Consider the following 18,994-nt stretch of genomic DNA (forward strand, 5'->3'; position numbering starts at 1 on the left):
GACGTGTCCTCTGCCTTTATTTTCCCAAATAGATGACAATTATGAATTATGAAGGTATATTTATTTAGACCACTATTTTCAAATTTACACACGCAATAGTGATCATGCTCATACGGATCATTAAAAATGCATTTTATGCACATGAAAGAAAGGCAATTTTTTTTTATTACATCCTAAGCACCACTGAAAGTGTCTTTCCATTTAAAGCTCATAAATGTTTTGCTCAGAGGCACATAAATACTGCTCCATACTCACGTCACATCACTGCAACCCTCCGCTGAGAGCAAAGGAGAAAAAAGCCTTCTGGCCAGATGTGCACAGATGATTAAATTAGATCAAGGCTGCTTGGGCGTGCCTGTGGAATGATAATGCACACATAATATACAGAATAGTACATACATACAGTAATGTACACACATACAGTATAAGTACACGCATACAATGAGTCAGTCAAGGTGTTTTAATGGTACAAAATTAAATATTTGTATGTCGTATGTCCTAAAATAGACAGCCTAGGTTTGCTGATTAAGCCTTGTGGATTACTAGAAATATGTCTTGTTTATATTTACGTGCTTACCATCACAGGTTTATGATTATAATCAACAAATTCATAAATCATAAAAAAAAATGTAAATTGTTTTTGCACACTGATGACTAATTCCTGAAAAAAGGGATTTGTCTATTTAAGGTCTATTTTTTATTTCTATTATTTTACACTTTTAAGTCATTTTTGTTTGTATTTTTATTTTTTACGCTGAATTTATAATTTTTTAAATTGCATTTTCTATTATTATTTATTTCTATTATTTATTTATAAGTAATTTTGACTATTTGTTTTTATTCGAGTAAATTTTTGTCATTTTTATTTTACTTTTTTAAAAGTATTTTTATTGTTGTAATTTTTCCCCACATTTTTCATTATTATTTATCAATATAATTTTTATGCTTTTGATTTAATTTGTAACATTTTGTGATTTTTATTAATTCATATATTCTTTTACACTTCTAAGGCATTTTTATTTTATTTTTTAATTACTTTTATATGCTCTAAGGTCATTTTTATTATTACTATATTTTTGCTTTTATTGCTTTAATATTTTGCATTACTTTTTCAGTTTTATAATTTTTATTTAGACTATTTTACACTTTAAAGTCATTTTTGTTTTTATTAATATTTTTTTTACACTTGGAAGTCATTTTTACTTTTTAAAATTACATCTATTTTTATTCATGTCATTTTTGTTATTTCTTTATAATGAATATATTTAAAAATAATAAAACAATATATTTAATAATATAATTCTATTTATTTAATCATATAATAATATAGTAAATATATTTTAATCAATTTTATTTTACACTTTAAAGTCATTTTAATTTTTATTAATATATTTTTTTTACATTTGGAAGTCATTTTTACTTTTAAAAATTACATATATTTTTATTCATGTAATTTTTATTATTTATTTATAATTAATATATTTAAAAATAATAAAATAATACATTTAATAATATAATTCTATTTATTTAATCATATAATAATATAGTAAATATATTTTAATCAATTTTATTTTACACTTTAAAGTCATTTTAATTTTTTTAATTATATAATTTTTCACACTTTTAATTTATTTTTAATGACTTTTTCATACTTTGAAGTCATTTTTTATTTGTATTACTATATTTTAATAAAAAACAAAATGTGTTTTTTTTCCCCAAAACTGCAGTACTCATAAAAACTTTCTTTCCAGACTGAATCCGTGGCAAAGCTAGCAGCTAAAGGAGCAACATGGTTCTCCCTCCCGACATCTTTTTTCCTTCCCATTGTGGATGTATAATTAACGCAGATGTTCGGAGGTCGTGGGAGAGATGGAGCGTCGTGTTGAGTTCAAGTGCCTTCGGCCTTGAAAGCCTTGCAAGCCTGCCTGAACGCAACTGTTGCATATGAATAATAAGAATAGAAAAGATGCTTGAAGCCGCATGGCGACTTTCCTGGAGTCCAACACGTTGGTCTTTGTGAGGGAACACAAAGACGCTCCATAGTAGATCCGCATCCCAGCATCCTCCCCGCATCCTCCCCGCATCTCCGACATGGGCTCGGCGTGTACATTCATCCTTTTCCCACGCACACCCACGGCACCTATCTGCGGCCTGGCAGAGCTGTCATCCTCCGCCGCCGCTTCCTGTGTCGTGACGGCGCCGCGTTTGATCCTCCCTGTCGTCACCCTCTGCAATTTCGATATCAAACTCTCTTGTATCCTTCGTCCTCCGTCTTCCATCTTCCATCCTAAATCCTCCTTCCGCCATCCTAAATCCTCCTTCCTCCATCCTCCATCCTCCATCCTCCATCCTCCTTCCTCAATCCTCAATCCTCCATCCTAAATCCTCCTTCCGCCATCCTAAATCCTCATTCCTCCATCCTCCTTCGTCCATCCTCCTTCCTCCATCCTAAATCCTCCATCCTAAATCCTCCATCCTAAATCCTCCTTCCTCCATCCTAAATCCTCCTTCCTCCATCCTAAATCCTCCTTCCTAAATCCTCCTTCCTCCATCCTAAACCCTCCTTCCTCCATCCTAAATCCTCCTTCCGCCATCCTAAATCCTCCTTCCTCCATCCTCCTTCGTCCATCCTCCTTCCTCCATCCTAAATCCTCCATCCTAAATCCTCCTTCCTCCATCCTAAATCCTCCTTCCTCCATCCTAAATCCTCCTTCCTCCATCCTAAATCCTCCTTCCTAAATCCTCCTTCCTCCATCCTAAACCCTCCTTCCTCCATCCTAAATCCTCCTTCCGCCATCCTAAATCCTCATTCCTCCATCCTCCTTCGTCCATCCTCCTTCCTCCATCCTAAATCCTCCATCCTAAATCCTCCATCCTAAATCCTCCTTCCTCCATCCTAAATCCTCCTTCCTCCATCCTAAATCCTCCTTCCTCCATCCTAAATCCTCCTTCCTAAATCCTCCTTCCTCCATCCTAAACCCTCCTTCCTCCATCCTAAATCCTCCATCCTTCATCCTCCATCCTAAATCCTCCATCCTAAATCCTCCATCCTCCATCCTAAATCCTCATTCCTCCATCCTCCTTCGTCCATCCTCCTTCCTCCATCCTAAATCCTCCTTCCTCCATCCTAAATCCTCCATCCTTCATCCTCCATCCTAAATCCTCCATCCTAAATCCTCCATCCTTCATCCTAAATCCTCCATCCCAAATCCTCCATCCTAAATCCTCCTTCCTCGTTCTTCCTTTCTCCATCCTAAATCCTCCTTCCTCCATCCTAAATCCTCCATCCTAAATCCTCCATCCTAAATCCTCCTTCCTCCATCCTAAATCCTCCATCCTAAATCCTCCATCCTCCTTCCTCCATCCTAAATCCTCCTTCCTCCATCCTAAATCCTCCTTCCTCCATCGCCCATCCTCCTCCCTCATCCCTCCGTCCTCCTTCGTCCTTCCTCCATCCACCTTCCTCCGTCCTCCGTCCTCCATCCTCCTTCCTCCTTCCTCCTTCCTCAGTCCTCCTTTCTCAGTCCTCTGTCCTCCTCCCTCCTCCATCCACCTTCCTCCATCCTCCTCCCTCCGTCCTCCTTCCTCCTCCCTCCTCCATCCACCTTCCTCCGTCCTCCTCCCTCCTACGTCCTCCGTCCTCCGTCCTCCTCCCTCCTCCCTCCTACGTCCTCAGTCCTCCTTCCTCAGTCCTCCTTCCTCAGTCATCAGTCCCCCTTTCTCCGTCCTCCATCCTCCATGCCGCCCTCCTTCCACCTCCTGCAGCTCCAGCATTCATCTTGTCCTCCCATGAGTGGAGGAGAAGGACCGCTCACCGCTGTGCCAATTTTGGATGCGTTGGATGGATAAAAGCTCTTACTGGATTTCTCCACAATAGACACCAAGGAACCATTAAAACCATTCAAACCATTCAAACCATTAAAAGCATGAACATTTTGCTTTGGGGTGCTTACAGTACTTACAGTACTTACAGTACTTGACTTCATAAACAAAGGATTGATTCGTCTGCTATACCGCCTAGTAGGCTAGTGCTATCCTATCTAGTCAGGCTCACATTTGTTCCACCTAGTGGGCTAGAGAGGACTAGATAGACTAGGGTTGTCCTATCTAGTCAGCTCTAATCTAGTCTAATGTAGTCTGACATACTAGTCTGACTAGATAGAACTAGATAGACTAAAGCTGTCCTATCGAGTCAGATCTAATCTAGTCTAATATAGTCTGACATACTAGTCTGACTAGATAGAACTACAGAGCTGTCCTATCTAGTCAACTATAATCTAGTCTAGATAGGACAACCCTAGTCTATCTAGTCCTCTCATACCCACTAGGTGGAACAAGAACTAGATAGACTAGAGCTGTCCTATCTAGTCAGCTCTAATCTCGTGTAATCTAGTCAGACCAGTACGTGTCCTACTTAGACTATAGGCTAGATAGGAACTAGTAGCTGTTCTATCTAGTCAAGCTCATGTTTGTCCCACATCGGGGGGCCTTGAGGAACTAGGTAGGACTAGACTGGAGCTGATGAGATAGGACGAGATCTTAGGCGTACAAATGACTAGGCGCGACAAACACTAGTCCGACTAGATAGATCCTAGTGCGCTAGATAGTACTAGATAGGACAGATAACACTAGTCTGACTTGATAGACCAGAGCTGTCCTATCTAGTCGGCTGTAGTCTAGTTGTAACTAGTTCTATGTAGCCACTAGATGTAATTTACTGCCATCCATCCATCCAGTCAGACTAGAGTTTGTACAGTAACATGACTAGATAGGACGCTGCGGTGAGGGTGAATGAGAACACAACAACAAAGAGCGTTTGTATGTACACATTTATCTTTCCTATACACTGTACACATCCAAAAGGAAAACACGGCTCCATATTTCACTTTGTGTGCGCCGTACAGACGTGGAACACTTTCCGACAGTTCGATCCCCAACAAGCCCGTTAATACCGCCGCTTCACCGCTCTTTCATTCTCTTGGAATGACCTTGTCCGGTAAATTAGAAAACGAATACATCAACCTTTGGCCGTTATCTGCCATCGATTAAGATGACTGGCAGTACGCCTTTTCGGAATGTAATTGGGTCGTAAATAACAGCGTTTATCCCAAACAAACCCAACCGCCATCTTGATGGTTTATTTTTTTGGGGGGGGGGGGCGGGCGTGACGCTTTGCTCTGACCTGCGTTGATGCACGGATATGATGATGATGATGATGTCTCACCTTTCCGCACTCACCCCTCCCTCCCTTGTCACTCGCAGAGTGCATACGGTGAGGATCTGGACACGGAACACGTCGGTGCCAGATAGCATGTGTGCACAATGGGGGTGGGTGGGTGGGGGGGGGGGATGGGGGGGGGGGTTGTAGGGTTTGGGCGACTGCCATTGGAAACAGCTTGGATGGAGATTGTTGTTATGGTTCGGGCAAAGCATCCTGCTAGCAGACAGGCTAGTTTTCCAATTGGAGACGTTTTTGGTCAACGTTGTCGTTATTTGCTCGTTCGATGTCATCCCAATGCTAAGTCATGGTCATGTGACAAAGATGCAGTTTTCTCGGAATTAGAATGTTCTTTTTGACCCCAATCCAATTACTAATAAATTAAATAATAATTGAATTATAAATTAATTAAATTATTAATTAAATTATTAAATAATTTAATTAATTAAATTATTAAATATTTTAATTAATAGTTTAAATTATTAAATAATTTAATTAATTACATTATTAAATAATTTAATTAATTAAATTAAAATTAAATCAAATTAAATATTTGAATGTTTTTATTAAATTGAACTATGGCTATATTGTAAGATTAAGATTATATTGTAAGATGTCAGATTAATTTAAAAACATAAAAAAAACAAACTTAAAAACAACTTAAGACACTGTAAACCCGAATGTTCAAAAATAATTAATTGGTATAAATAAAATTTATGCATGCTCAAAGTTCTTAAAAAAGGTTCATTTAACATGTTGTTCTATTTTTGAGTACTTTTAACTAATATGTTTTAATTAAATAATTTTAATAAATTAATTAAATTAATAATTAATAAATAATAATTATTAACTTAATTAATTAATTTAATATATTTTTTTAAATAAATTAATTCAATAATAATTAAATTAATAAATTAATTCAATAATTTAATTAATGTTTTATTAAATTGAACTATGGCTGTATTAAGTCAAATTAACTTAAAAAACATAGTTTACATATACAACTTAAGACACTGTAAATGGGATGGGATGGGTGGGGTGCCGGGGGGTTGGGGGGGGGGGGGTCCTGACTACACTCTCGTTCACAGCGTTAAACTCCCTTTTTATTTCATATTTTGTCTCATAATTATGATTTTTTTATCTCGTGATTATCACATTTTGACTCATAATTGTTGACTTTTCACCTCATAATTCTGACTGTTGATGTTGCAATTTGGAATTATTATATTTTTGACTTTTTAGCTCGGAATTTTGATGACGTTTGTCTCATAATTTAATTTGAATTCCCATAATTTAATTTGAATTCTCATAATTTAATTTGAATTCTCATAATTTCGACTTTTTACATCATAATTTTGACTTTTCACCTCATAATTCTGATTGTTGATGTTGCAATTTGGATTTTTTTTATATTTTTGACTTTTTAGCTCAGAGTTTTGATGCAGTTTGTCTCATAATTTAATTTTAATTCTCATAATTTCGATTTTTTACATCATAATTGTTGACTTTTCACCTCATAATTCTGACTGTTGATGTTGCAATGTGGAATTTTTATATTTTTGACTTGGAATTTTGATGACGTTTGTCTCATAATTTAATTTGAATTCTCATAATTTAATTTGAATTCTCATAATTTTGACTTTTTACATCATAATTTTGACTTTTCACCTCAGAATTCTGACTGTTGATGTTGCAATTTGGAATTTTTATATTTTCGACTTTTTAGCTTGAAATTTTGATGACGTTTGTCTCATAATTTAATTTGAATTCCCCAAAATTTTATTTTAATTCTCATAATTTTGACTTTTTACATCATAATTTTGACTTTTCACCTCATAATTCTGACTGTTGATGTTGCAATTTGGATTGTTTTTTATATATTTTTGACTTTTTAGCTCGGAATTTTGATGACATTTGTCTCATAATTTAATTTGAATTTGACAATTTTAATTTTAATTCTCATAATTTCGACTTTTTACATCATAATTTTGACTTTTCACCTCATAATTCTGACTGTTGATTTTGCAATTTGGAATTTTTATATTTTTGACTTTTTAGCTAATATTTAGCTATAATTTAATTTGATTTCTCATAATTTCGACTTTTCACGTCATAATTGCGTCATTTTGATGTTTTATTTCGCAGTTGCAACTTTTCATGTCAACCATGACTTAACATCAGGATAGGTTCTTTCTTTTGATGGCGGAAACGGACTTCCATAACGGACAGTAAACTTGCATAATTAAATGAAGAAGAACCGGGATTACAGAAATTCAAAAATCCTTGGACGTTGCGGCTAAAAAGTTTCAAAGTTCAACGTCGACTCGGACTTTCGGGGGAGTCGGTCCCTGTTTCCGGAAGACAAGATCCAGACGGACCAAACCTCATCTGTTGCTGACATGATTGACAGCTCAAGGCGAAGGTGAAAGTTAAGTAAAACATTGTTTTGCCGACAATCTATCATCATCTCTAATATAATCATGCATACAAATTTTAGCATCATTGCTAACGGCTAGCAAACCTGAGAGCTCTGCGAGTACAGGCGGTCCTCGGTTTACCACGAACCGTTACACTTTCTATACACTCAGCAGTGTGACCAACCACAGCAGAGTGGGCGTGCCTGGAGGCGGGCCGTGGGTGGAATATACATTAAAACAGACCATTTTCACGGGAACCATAAAATCCCCCAAAACACAGCTGAATAGGTGCAGATTCTGGAAGATCTAGGAAGCTTTCTGTGATGGTTATTGTGTGTAGTGGCTCTATAGAAGTCCACAACTCAATACAAAAGGACAAAAATGAGCACAATAATTTAATAATTTAATAATTTAATAATTTAATAATTTAATAATTTAATAATTTAATAATTTAATAATTTAATAATTTAATAATTTAATAATTTAATAATTTAATAATTTAATAATTTAATAATTTAATAATTTCGCATTTTCGCAATTTCATAATTAGTCCCTTTTTAAGAGGAAAAAGGGTGCAATTTTCCAAGAATAAATGAGGAAAAATATATTTTTTTGTAATTTTAGGAGCATAAAAACCAAATAGATATTTTCTTAAAGTTGTGTTATGATAATTTTATTCTATTTTGGATTTGTCATTTTGGAATATTAGATCAGGGAAAAATAATAATAAATAATTATATATAAATTAAATATTAATTAAATTAAAAACAATAATAATTAATTAAATTAATTATTAATAAAAATAATAAATAATATTAAGTCAAAATATTATGGGAATAAAGCCATAATTTTCTTGTTGTGTTATGATAAAAATTTTATTCTGTCTTGGATTTGTCATTTTTGGAATAGTAGATCAGGGAAATCATAATAAATAATAATATATAAATTAAATAATTACATTTAAATAATAATTAATTAAGTTAATTATCAATACAAAATAATAAATAATATTAAGTCAAAATATTATGGGAATAAAGCCATAATTTTCTTAAAGTTGTGTTGTGATAACAATTTTATTCTGTTTTGGATTCGTCATTTTTGGAATATTAGATCAGGGAAATAATAAATAATTATATATAAATTAAATATGAATTAAATTGAAATCATTAATTAAATTAATTATTAATAAAAATAATAAACAATATTAAGTCAAAATATGATGGGAATGAAGCCATCATTTTCTTAAAGCTGTGTTATGATAACAATTTTATTCTGTTTTGGATTTGTCATTTTTGGAATATTAGATCAGGGCAATAATAATAAATAATCATATATAAATTAAATTGTAATTAAATTTAAATAATAATAATTAATTAAATTAATTATTAATAAAAATAATAAATAATAATAATTAATTACATTAATTATTTAAATAAATAATATTAAGTCAAATTTTTATGGGAATAAAGCCATAATTTTCTTAAAGTTGTGTTATGATAATTTTATTCTGTTTTGGATTTGTCATTGTTTAATATATTAGAATATTAGAATATTAGATCAGGGAAATAATAATAAATAATGATATATATACATTAAATTAAAAATAATAATATTAATTAAATTAATTAATAATAAAATAATAAACAATACTAAGTCAAAATATTATGGGAATAAAGCCATAATTAGAAAAACAATTCCAACAAAAAATGTGAAATAAATGGAATAGTCTTGGAATATTCGTTCATATCCTTTCACTTTCACTATGTGGGAAATATTGGACCAAAATAGGCTACCATCAGTCGCAACCATGCCAAAACAACATCAGCAAACCCAACTTGAATCCCTAACAGTCCACATAACTAACTGGAAGGTGGCCACAGCATCCTTGAACATGTTCAAGGATTTGCTTTTACGAATTTTTTTTCTTTTGATTTTTTTTTTAAATTCTTGTATTTTATGTCCGCCAAGTGTTAGGAACTTTTTCGTAACCCGAGGACCACCTGTCATGGAAATGGAGATTCCGACACCTTCTTCATTCACGTATGACATTCCTAAGCAGGCTTTTGGCTTATTTTCTGTGTCAGGAAGAACAATTCAACCCTATGAAGGAAATCAAACACATTAATTCTACTCTTTTTTTTTTCTTCTTCTGTCCAACAAAACAGGACAGTATATATATTTTTTTACACTATTTTAGCGGGCCAGTACTGGAGATTCGGTCATCGGACCCTCCCATTTTTTTTTTCTTCATTTAGGGTCACGGCACATCACCCACAGCACGCACAGACAACATGGAGGATGGGGGAGGGGGGGGGGGGTTCAGCCAAGGAACATGAGAGGAACACAGTCAAGTTTCAGTCCATTCGCTTTGAATTAGAGCCCATTTGACTTCATTTTTTCCCGACGTTTTTTTGGGAATGGTCGGGAAAAAGAGACTGGCAGTGACAGCAACGGGCAGAACCACCGCTAAGTTTTTTGGTCCGAAGTTGGTATCCTTATATGGCAGGAAGTACTGGTCTGGTGTTTAACACTGAAAGTGGTCGACAAGAAAGACACCATGGTGTTGTGGAGTGGGGAGAAAAAAAAAGGCTCCGAAAAAAGGATGGAAGCCCGATTCCACCACGGACAGAAGACGGATAAATCCCCAATGGGATGGAATGAGTACAATTGTCACAAAACGTCAAAAGAATGAGATAAGAAGTCAGAATTGTGAGATAAATGTCATAATCGTGAGATGAAAAAAAAATGATAAGTTATATAAATATAAATAAAGTTACGTAAATTAATTAATTAAATAAAGTTAAAAAAATTCCTAATTGTGAAATAGGAAAATTATAATCATGAGCTAAAAAAAAACAAAATTACAAGTTATATAAATAAAGTTATATAAATTAATTAATTAAATAAAGTAAAAAAAATCCTAATTGTGAAATAGGAAAATTATAATCATGAGATAAAACAAAACAAAATTACAAGTTATATAAATAAAGTTATATAAATTAATTAATTAAATAAAGTTTAAAAAATCCTAATTGTGAAATAGGAAAATTATAATCACAAGCTAAAAAAACAAAATTACAAGTTATATAAATATAAATAAATTATAAATTTAATTAATTAATATAACTTTATTTATAGAACTTGTAATTTTGTAATTTTTTGTAAAAAAAACAAAATTACAAGTTATATAAATATAAATAAATTATAAATTTAATTAATTAATTAATATAACTTTAAATTACAAGTTATATAAATATAAATAAATTATAAATTTAATTAATTAATTAATATAACTTTATTTATATAACTTGTAAATAAATTATAAATTTAATTAATTAATTAATATAACTTTATTTATATAACTTGTAATTTTGTTTTTTTAGCTCATGATTATAATTTTCCTATTTCACAATTACGATTTTTTAAAGTTTAATTAATTAATTAATTTATATAACTTTATTTATATTTATATAACTTGTTATTTTGGTTTTTTAGCTCATGATTATAATTTTCCTATTTCACAATTAGGATTTTTTTTATCTTATAATTTGACTTTTCAGCTCATAATTTAACTTTATTTTATGTAACTTTATATAACTTTATTTATACATATAATAAAATTATCAATTATTACAAAAATTGGGGTGAAATGATGAGATAAAAAGTTGAAATTGTCGAAAAAAAAAGTCGGGACTTTTCATCTAATCTAAAACTTTTCGAGGATGAGCGGAATGAATGAATGAATTATAAAAAGTCATAATTGTGAAACAACATTCAAAATTATGACATAAAAAGTCATAAATATGAGATGAAATCATGAGATACATAATTTGAAATGATAAAAAGTCCAAATTATGAGATACAAAGTTACGATAATTATGCTTTTTATCTCAAAATTATGACTTTTTATCTCGTAATTTTGATTTCTTTTCATTTATTTTTTTTTTAATCTCATAATTGACTTTTTATCTCAATATTTTGACTTCTCATCTTATAATTTTGACTCTCAAAGTTGGGATTTCATTTTTTTTCTTCTCAATTTTGTATTTTTTGGTTGCAATTTTGTACTTTTATTTCATAATTATGATTTTTTTCACAATTTTGATTTTTTTTACCTCATAATTTTGATTTCTTTTATTTTTTTTTAATTACTGACTTTTTAGCTCAGAATATATACTTTTTTAATTTGCAATTTTTCCTCCTAATTATTTTTCTTAATCTCATGACTTTTTATCTCATCATTTTGACTTTTCGTCTCATAATTTCCACATTTTATCTCATAACTCAGCCAAATAGGATATTTTTTTTTGGGATACTCTGGATATTTTTTTTCCTCTCGGCTGTGGAAATGGGCTTCCATAACAAGGAGGAAGAGAGTGGACATCAAATACAGGTAAAGGCGAAGGCATGAGAGGGGGTGGGGTCAAGGGTCAAACATAATCTCCCACCTCGACAAGGGCTGATATCTAAGGAGTAAAAGAGGCCTGAGAACAAAGAGGTGACGCACACCGTCTGGAGCCCAGGTGGGGGGGTGGGGGGGGGGGGTCGGATTTGGTCCCTCAGGCCTTGAGTGCGTGCCACTGGGCCACGGCAGTGCGAGGGCGACCCATCATGTCTTTCCAGTGTTTTACCTCGGCGGGGCCGCTCTTCCAGGAGAGGTAAATCTGTGAGGAGGAAAGACATTTTTTTAACATTAGAGCCCTCTCGACGTGATATAACACCCCTATAGTCACCTTTACACTCCTTTTACCCAATATAGAGATAATATAAGAGAAAATCAGTCATATAAGACAGTAAACCTGTTTGTGACATGAAATACGCTTTTTTAAAAAACATTATTAGAGCGCCATAGACATGGAATAACACCCCTATAGTCACTTTACACTCCTATTATCCAATATAGTAAAATAATATAAGTCACAAACCTGTTTATGACCCTATAAATAGGGTTTTTTAAACATTATTAGAGCCCTCTAGAGATGACATAACACCCCTATAGTCACCTTTACAATCCTGTTACCCAATATCGTAGAGTAAATCAGAGAAAATAAGACGTATAAGACAACAAACCTGTTTACGACCTTCCATATATGATTTAATTCATATTAGAGCCCTCCAGGCATTAAATAACACCCCTATAGTCACCTTTACACTCCTATTATCCATCAAAGTAGACATAAAAAAAATGAGTCAAATAAAAGCATAAAGCTGTTTATGAGCCTATAAATAGATTAATAAATAAATTATTAGAGGCCTCTAGAGATGACATAACACCCCTATAGTCACCGTTACAATCCTATTACCCAATATAGTAGAGTAAATCAGAGAAAATAAGACAAAGTATAAAACAATAAACCTATTTATGACCTTCTAAATATGATTTAATTAATATTAGAGCTCTCCAGACATGAAATAACACCCCTATAGTCACCTTTACACTACTGTTACCCAATATAGTAGAGTAAATCAGAGAAAATAAGACAAAGTATAAAACAATAAACCTCTTTATGACCTTCTAAATATGATTGAATTAATATTAGAGCTCTCCAGACATGAAATAACACCCCTATAGTCACCTTTACAATCCCATTACCCAATATAGTAGAGTAAATCAGAGAAAATAAGACAACGTATAAAACAACAAACCTGTTTATGACCTTGTAAATATGATTTAATTATTATTAGAGCTCTCCAGACATGAAATAACACCCCTATAGTCACCTTTACACGACTGTTACTCAATATAGTAGAGTAAATCAGAGAAAATATGACAAAGTATAAAATAATAAAACTGTTTATGATCTTCTAAATAGGATTTTATTAATATTAGAGCCCTCCAGACATGGAATAACACCCCTATAGTCACCTTTACAATCCCATTACCCAATATAGTAGAGTAAATCAGAGAAAATATGACAAAGTATAAAATAATAAAACTGTTTATGACCTTCTAAATATGATTTTATTAATATTAGAGCTCTCCAGACATGAAATAACACCCCTATAGTCACCTTTATACTCCTATTACCCAATATAGTAGAGTAAATCAGAGAAAATATGACAAAGTATAAAATAATAAAACTGTTTATGATCTTCTAAATATGATTTTATTAATATTAGAGCTCTCCAGACATGAAATAACACCCCTATAGTCACCTTTACGATACCATTACCCAATATAGTAGAGTAAATCAGAGAAAATAAGACAAAGTATAAAAAAATAAACTTGTTTATGACCTTGTAAATATGATTTAATTAATATTAGAGCCCTCCAGGCATGAAATAACACCCCTATAGTCACCTTTACACTACTGTTACCCAATATAGTAGAGTAAATCAGAGAAAATAAGACAACGTATAAAACGATAAACCTGTTTATGACCTTCTAAATATGATTTAATTAATATTAGAGCTCTCCAGACATGAAATAACACCCCTATAGTCACCTTTATACTCCTATTACCCAATATAGTAGAGTAAATCAGAGAAAATATGACAAAGTATAAAATAATAAAACTGTTTATGATCTTCTAAATATGATTTTATTAATATTAGAGCTCTCCAGACATGAAATAACACCCCTATAGTCACCTTTACAATCCCATTACCCAATATAGTAGAGTAAATCAGAGAAAATAAGACAAAGTATAAAACAATAAACCTCTTTATGACCTTCTAAATATGATCTAATTAATATTAGAGCTCTCCAGACATGAAATAACACCCCTATAGTCACCTTTACAATCCCATTACCCAATATAGTAGAGTAAATCAGAGAAAATAAGACAACGTATAAAACAACAAACCTGTTTATGATCTTCTAAATAGGATTTTATTAATATTAGAGCCCTCCAGACATGAAATAACACCCCTATAGTCACCTTTACAATCCCATTACCCAATATAGTAGAGTAAATCAGAGAAAATAAGACAACTTATAAAACAAGAAACCTGTTTATGACCTTCTAAATATGATTTTATTAATATTAGAGCTCTCCAGACATGAAATAACACCCCTATAGTCACCTTTACACTACTGTTACCCAGTAAATTAGATAAAATAAGACATATAAGACAATAAACCTGTTTTGTCTAAATCCTTTTACTGTGGCCAGCCTCGATGGAGATCCCAACCTGATTGTTGCCGGTTCCAATCCCAGATTTAATTTTAACGTTCATATTATTGTCTCCAGAGTTCCAAAAATAGGCATCGTTACGCCTCGGGCGACATATCTCCCCCGCTCAAGGTCAGAATCAACAGCTGAGAGGCTGCCTGGTCCAGACCAGCAGGGACCAGCAGGGGCCAGTAGAGACCAGCTGGACCGAGGAGGGACGCCGAGTCCAAAATACACACAAGGAAGGAGCGAATGAGAGGGAAGGAGATACCTTTCCGATGACATCATTGCGACTGAGCCTGTCCTTGTCCATGACGGTGATGATGATGGTGGTCTCCCTCAGCACGTGGGCCGGCACGTCGAAGGGAAACGACTCGTTGAAGACGGGATTGAGGCAGCGCTTCATGACCACCGTCTTCTTCTTCTCCACTCGCTTGTCCTTGTGCATCAACCACACTTTCACGTACGGGTCTGGGGACAGGAATATGTACTACATTCATATACCGACTATGTGTACTACATATATACATGTACATATAGTACATGCAGTGCCTTTTGTATATAGAAAAGTAGAACTAAGAAGGCTTTTTGTTATATATATATATGTCTATAATATTTGTATACGTATAATATATGTTAGTATTATACTATTATAATATTATATAATATAATAAAATAATATTTATTATTATTATTATGTTATGATATATTATATATGTTATATAAAGACAGTATATATATAAATATAAATATAAAATATTAGATTTTTTTTATTAATAATATGTTACACCAATAATATACACCATATTTACACATTTTTATTATGTACTTTATTATTTATATTGCATCATTTACATTTGTTAATTTTGTATTTATATTTTGTATATTAGTTTTATTCATTATATTTTGTATATTTATTATATAATATTTTATAATAAAAATACATTGTTTTGTTTAATTATAAATTTGTAAATATATATCTATATATATGTATATATATAATATATTTTTATATATGTTATTATTATACTATTATAATATTATATAATAAAATATAATATAATAAAATAATCATAATTATTATTATGTTATTATATATATATATTATATTATATATATTATATATGTTATATATGTTATATAAAGACAATATATATATATATATATATAAATATATAAGCTATTATATTTTTATTATTAATATGTTACACCAATAATACACACCATATTTACACATTTTTATTATGTACTGTTTATTATTTATATCGTGTAGGTTATTTTTTTTAATTGTTTACCATAGTTATCATTCTATTATATCAATATTAAATATATTGCATCATTTACATTTGTTAATACAGTTATATTTTGTATATTAGTTTTATTCATTATATTGGCAATTTATTGCTTGTTATACAATTTATATAATTTATAATAACTTTAATATGTTTGTATATTTATTATATAATATTTTATAATAAAAATACATTGTTTTGTTTAATTACAAATTTGTAAAAAAAATATATACATATATATATATATATATATAGAACATGCAAAATTCACACAGAGATGGCCGAGGGTGGAATCAAACTTGTGTTTCCTAGCTGTGTGGCCTGCACGCTAACCACTCGACTACCGTGCAGCCTATCCCTAATATAAATACAATTAAACATAATGTATGAATTAGCATATTTCTATTTATATTTATTGTATATTTATATTATTATAAAAAAACAGATGTACATCAGCAAAAATAATATAAACCATAATAAATAAATTATAGAAAAAAATTATATTTTTAAAATGAATTCTCTTGAGGTTTTTTTTTTTTTTTTACCATTTTTTACCAGCAAAAAACAATTAAAAAAACCTATTAAAACCATTTTTTTCCTGGACAAGAAAGCCTAACGAGGATCCCCTGCAGCTAAGAAACAAATTGGATGCCAAATCATTGCTTTGTTGTCGGGTCTTTGTGACCCATTAAGAAAAGAGATAGCAACATCAAAGCTAACACAAATAGCAAAACAAAGAACGCTACTATTTTGGGTCAATTTTTGCCGTGCATGTGAAGTTCACGTATAGCGACCGACGGGCGTGTACCAGAAGTGCCTCCGATGTCCATGGCTTTGAGGTTGCGGGCTTTCACGATGCTCACAGTGATGGTGTTGGCGGTGGGATTGTAGCACAGAGACACCAACAGATCCCCTCGGCTCCCCTGGAGAAATCACACACACACACACACACACACACACACACAAAACACTCAACACACTCGTCACTCCTTTATTTTATAATCGTCTTCCCCGCTGCTCTGTGTTCAATCCACCAACCTGTCAACGTTCAGCATTCCCTTCCACGCCCCCCTCCCCCGCCGGACTGTCACAGCAGCCAGCAATGACATCAGCCATGAAGGAAATGGGGGGTCTGGGGTACTAAACTCAAACCTCGGTTTCCCGAAGCTTTGGTTTCAAAAGATGCCTTGGTTTTCATACAATATTGGACTTAAACTAAAGCAATCCCTTGTTTATGGCAGTTGATCGTCAAAGTTTCCTACTGCCTAGCTTTAGGAAATGGGGGCTCCAAAAATATCACTTCAAAATATTCTACTAAAGTCAAACCTCGGTTTTGCGAAGCTTTGGTTTCAAAAGATGCCTTGGTTTTCATACAATATTGGACTTAAACTAAAGCAATCCCTTGTTTATGGCAGTTGATCCTCAAAGTTTTCTACTGCCTATCCTGTTCAGGGTCACCGGTGATCTTAAGGAAATGGGGGCTCCAAAAATATCACTTCAAAATATTCTACTAAAGTCAAATGCCTTGGTTTTCATACAATATTGGACTTAAACTAAAGCAGTTCATCCTCAAAGTTTTCTACTGCCTATCCTGTTCAGGGTCACCGGTGATCTTAAAGAAATGGGGGGTCCAAAAAAATCAAAAATATTCTACTAAACTCTAACCTCGGTTTCCCCAAGCTTTGGTTTCATAAGATTTGGTTTTGGTTGAAAATGATGCCTTGGTTTTCATACAATATTGCACTTAAACTAAAGCAATCCCTTGTTTACCACTTAATATCACAAAATATTCTACTAAAGTCAAACCTCGGTTTCCCGAAGCTTTGGTTTCAAAATATGCCTTGGTTTTCATACAATATTGGACTTAAACTAAAGCAATCCATTGTTTATGGCAGTTGATCCTCAAAGTTTTCTACTGCCTATTGTGTTCAGGGTCACCGATGATCTTAAAGAAATGGGGGGTCGAAAAAAAAAAATATTCTACTAAACTCTAACCTCGGTTTCCCCAAGCTTTGGTTTCATAAGATTTGGTTTTGGTTGAAAATAATGCCTTGGTTTTCATACAATATTGCACTTAAACTAAAGCAATCCCTTGTTTACCACTTAATAAAGGCATATATTAATCTTAATATCACAAAATATTCTACTAAAGTCAAACCTTGGTTTCGCGAGGCTTTGGTTTCAAAAGATGCCTTGGTTTTCATACAATATTGGACTTAAACGAAAACAATCCATCGTTTATGGCAGTCGATCGTCAAAGTTTTGACTTCCTATCCTGTTCAGGGTCACCGGTCATCTTAAGGAAATGGGGGCTTCAAAAATATCACTTAAAAATATTCTACTAAACTCTAACCTCGGTTTCCCCAAGCTTTGGTTTTGGTTGAAAATTATGCCTTGGTTTTCATAAAATATTGCACTTAAACTAAAACAATCCCTCGTTTATGGCAGTTGATCGTCAAAGTTTTCTACTGCCTATCCTGTTCAGGGTCACCAGTGCTCTTAAGGAAATGGGGGCTCCAAAAATATCACTTAAAAATATTCTACTAAAGTCAAACCTTGGTTTCGCGAAGGTTTGGTTTCAAAATATGCCTTGGTTTTCATACAATATTGGACTTAAACTAAAGCAATCCCTTGTTTACCACTTAATATCACAAAATATTCTACTAAAGTCAAACCTCGGTTTCCCGAAGCTTTGGTTTCAAAATATGCCTTGGTTTTCATACAATATTGGACTTAAACTAAAGCAATTCCTTGTTTATGGCAGTTGATCCTCGAAGTTTTCTACTGCCTATCCTGTTTAGGGTCACCGGTCATCTTAAGGAAATGGGGGCTCCAAAAATATCACCTAAAAATATTTTACTCAAGTCAAAACTTGGTTTTGCGAAGCTTTGGTTTCAAAATATGCCTTGGTTTTCATACAATATTGGACTTAAACTAAAGCAATCCCTTGTT

The 18,994-nt window shown here is 32.6% G+C and overlaps 1 protein-coding gene across 2 annotated transcripts in view; it reads right to left on the bottom strand.

Annotated features, from left to right (window-relative positions):
* Positions 1 to 11,681: 11,681 nt before the first annotated feature.
* Positions 11,682 to 18,994, bottom strand: part of syt7b (synaptotagmin VIIb) — a 92,068-nt gene continuing 84,755 nt past the window's right edge. For both annotated transcript variants that reach the window (XM_058078754.1, XM_058078755.1), the window contains 3 exons: positions 16,851 to 16,965; positions 15,022 to 15,221; positions 11,682 to 12,299 (listed from right to left, as the gene is read on the bottom strand). In XM_058078754.1, the coding sequence (XP_057934737.1) occupies positions 12,195 to 12,299; positions 15,022 to 15,221; positions 16,851 to 16,965 (420 nt within the window). In that variant the 3' untranslated portion in view covers positions 11,682 to 12,194. The remainder of the gene's footprint in view (positions 12,300 to 15,021; positions 15,222 to 16,850; positions 16,966 to 18,994) is intronic.

Source organism: Doryrhamphus excisus, chromosome 7, assembly GCF_030265055.1.
Source record: "Doryrhamphus excisus isolate RoL2022-K1 chromosome 7, RoL_Dexc_1.0, whole genome shotgun sequence".
In the NCBI taxonomy this organism is placed as follows: Eukaryota; Metazoa; Chordata; class Actinopteri; order Syngnathiformes; family Syngnathidae; genus Doryrhamphus; species Doryrhamphus excisus.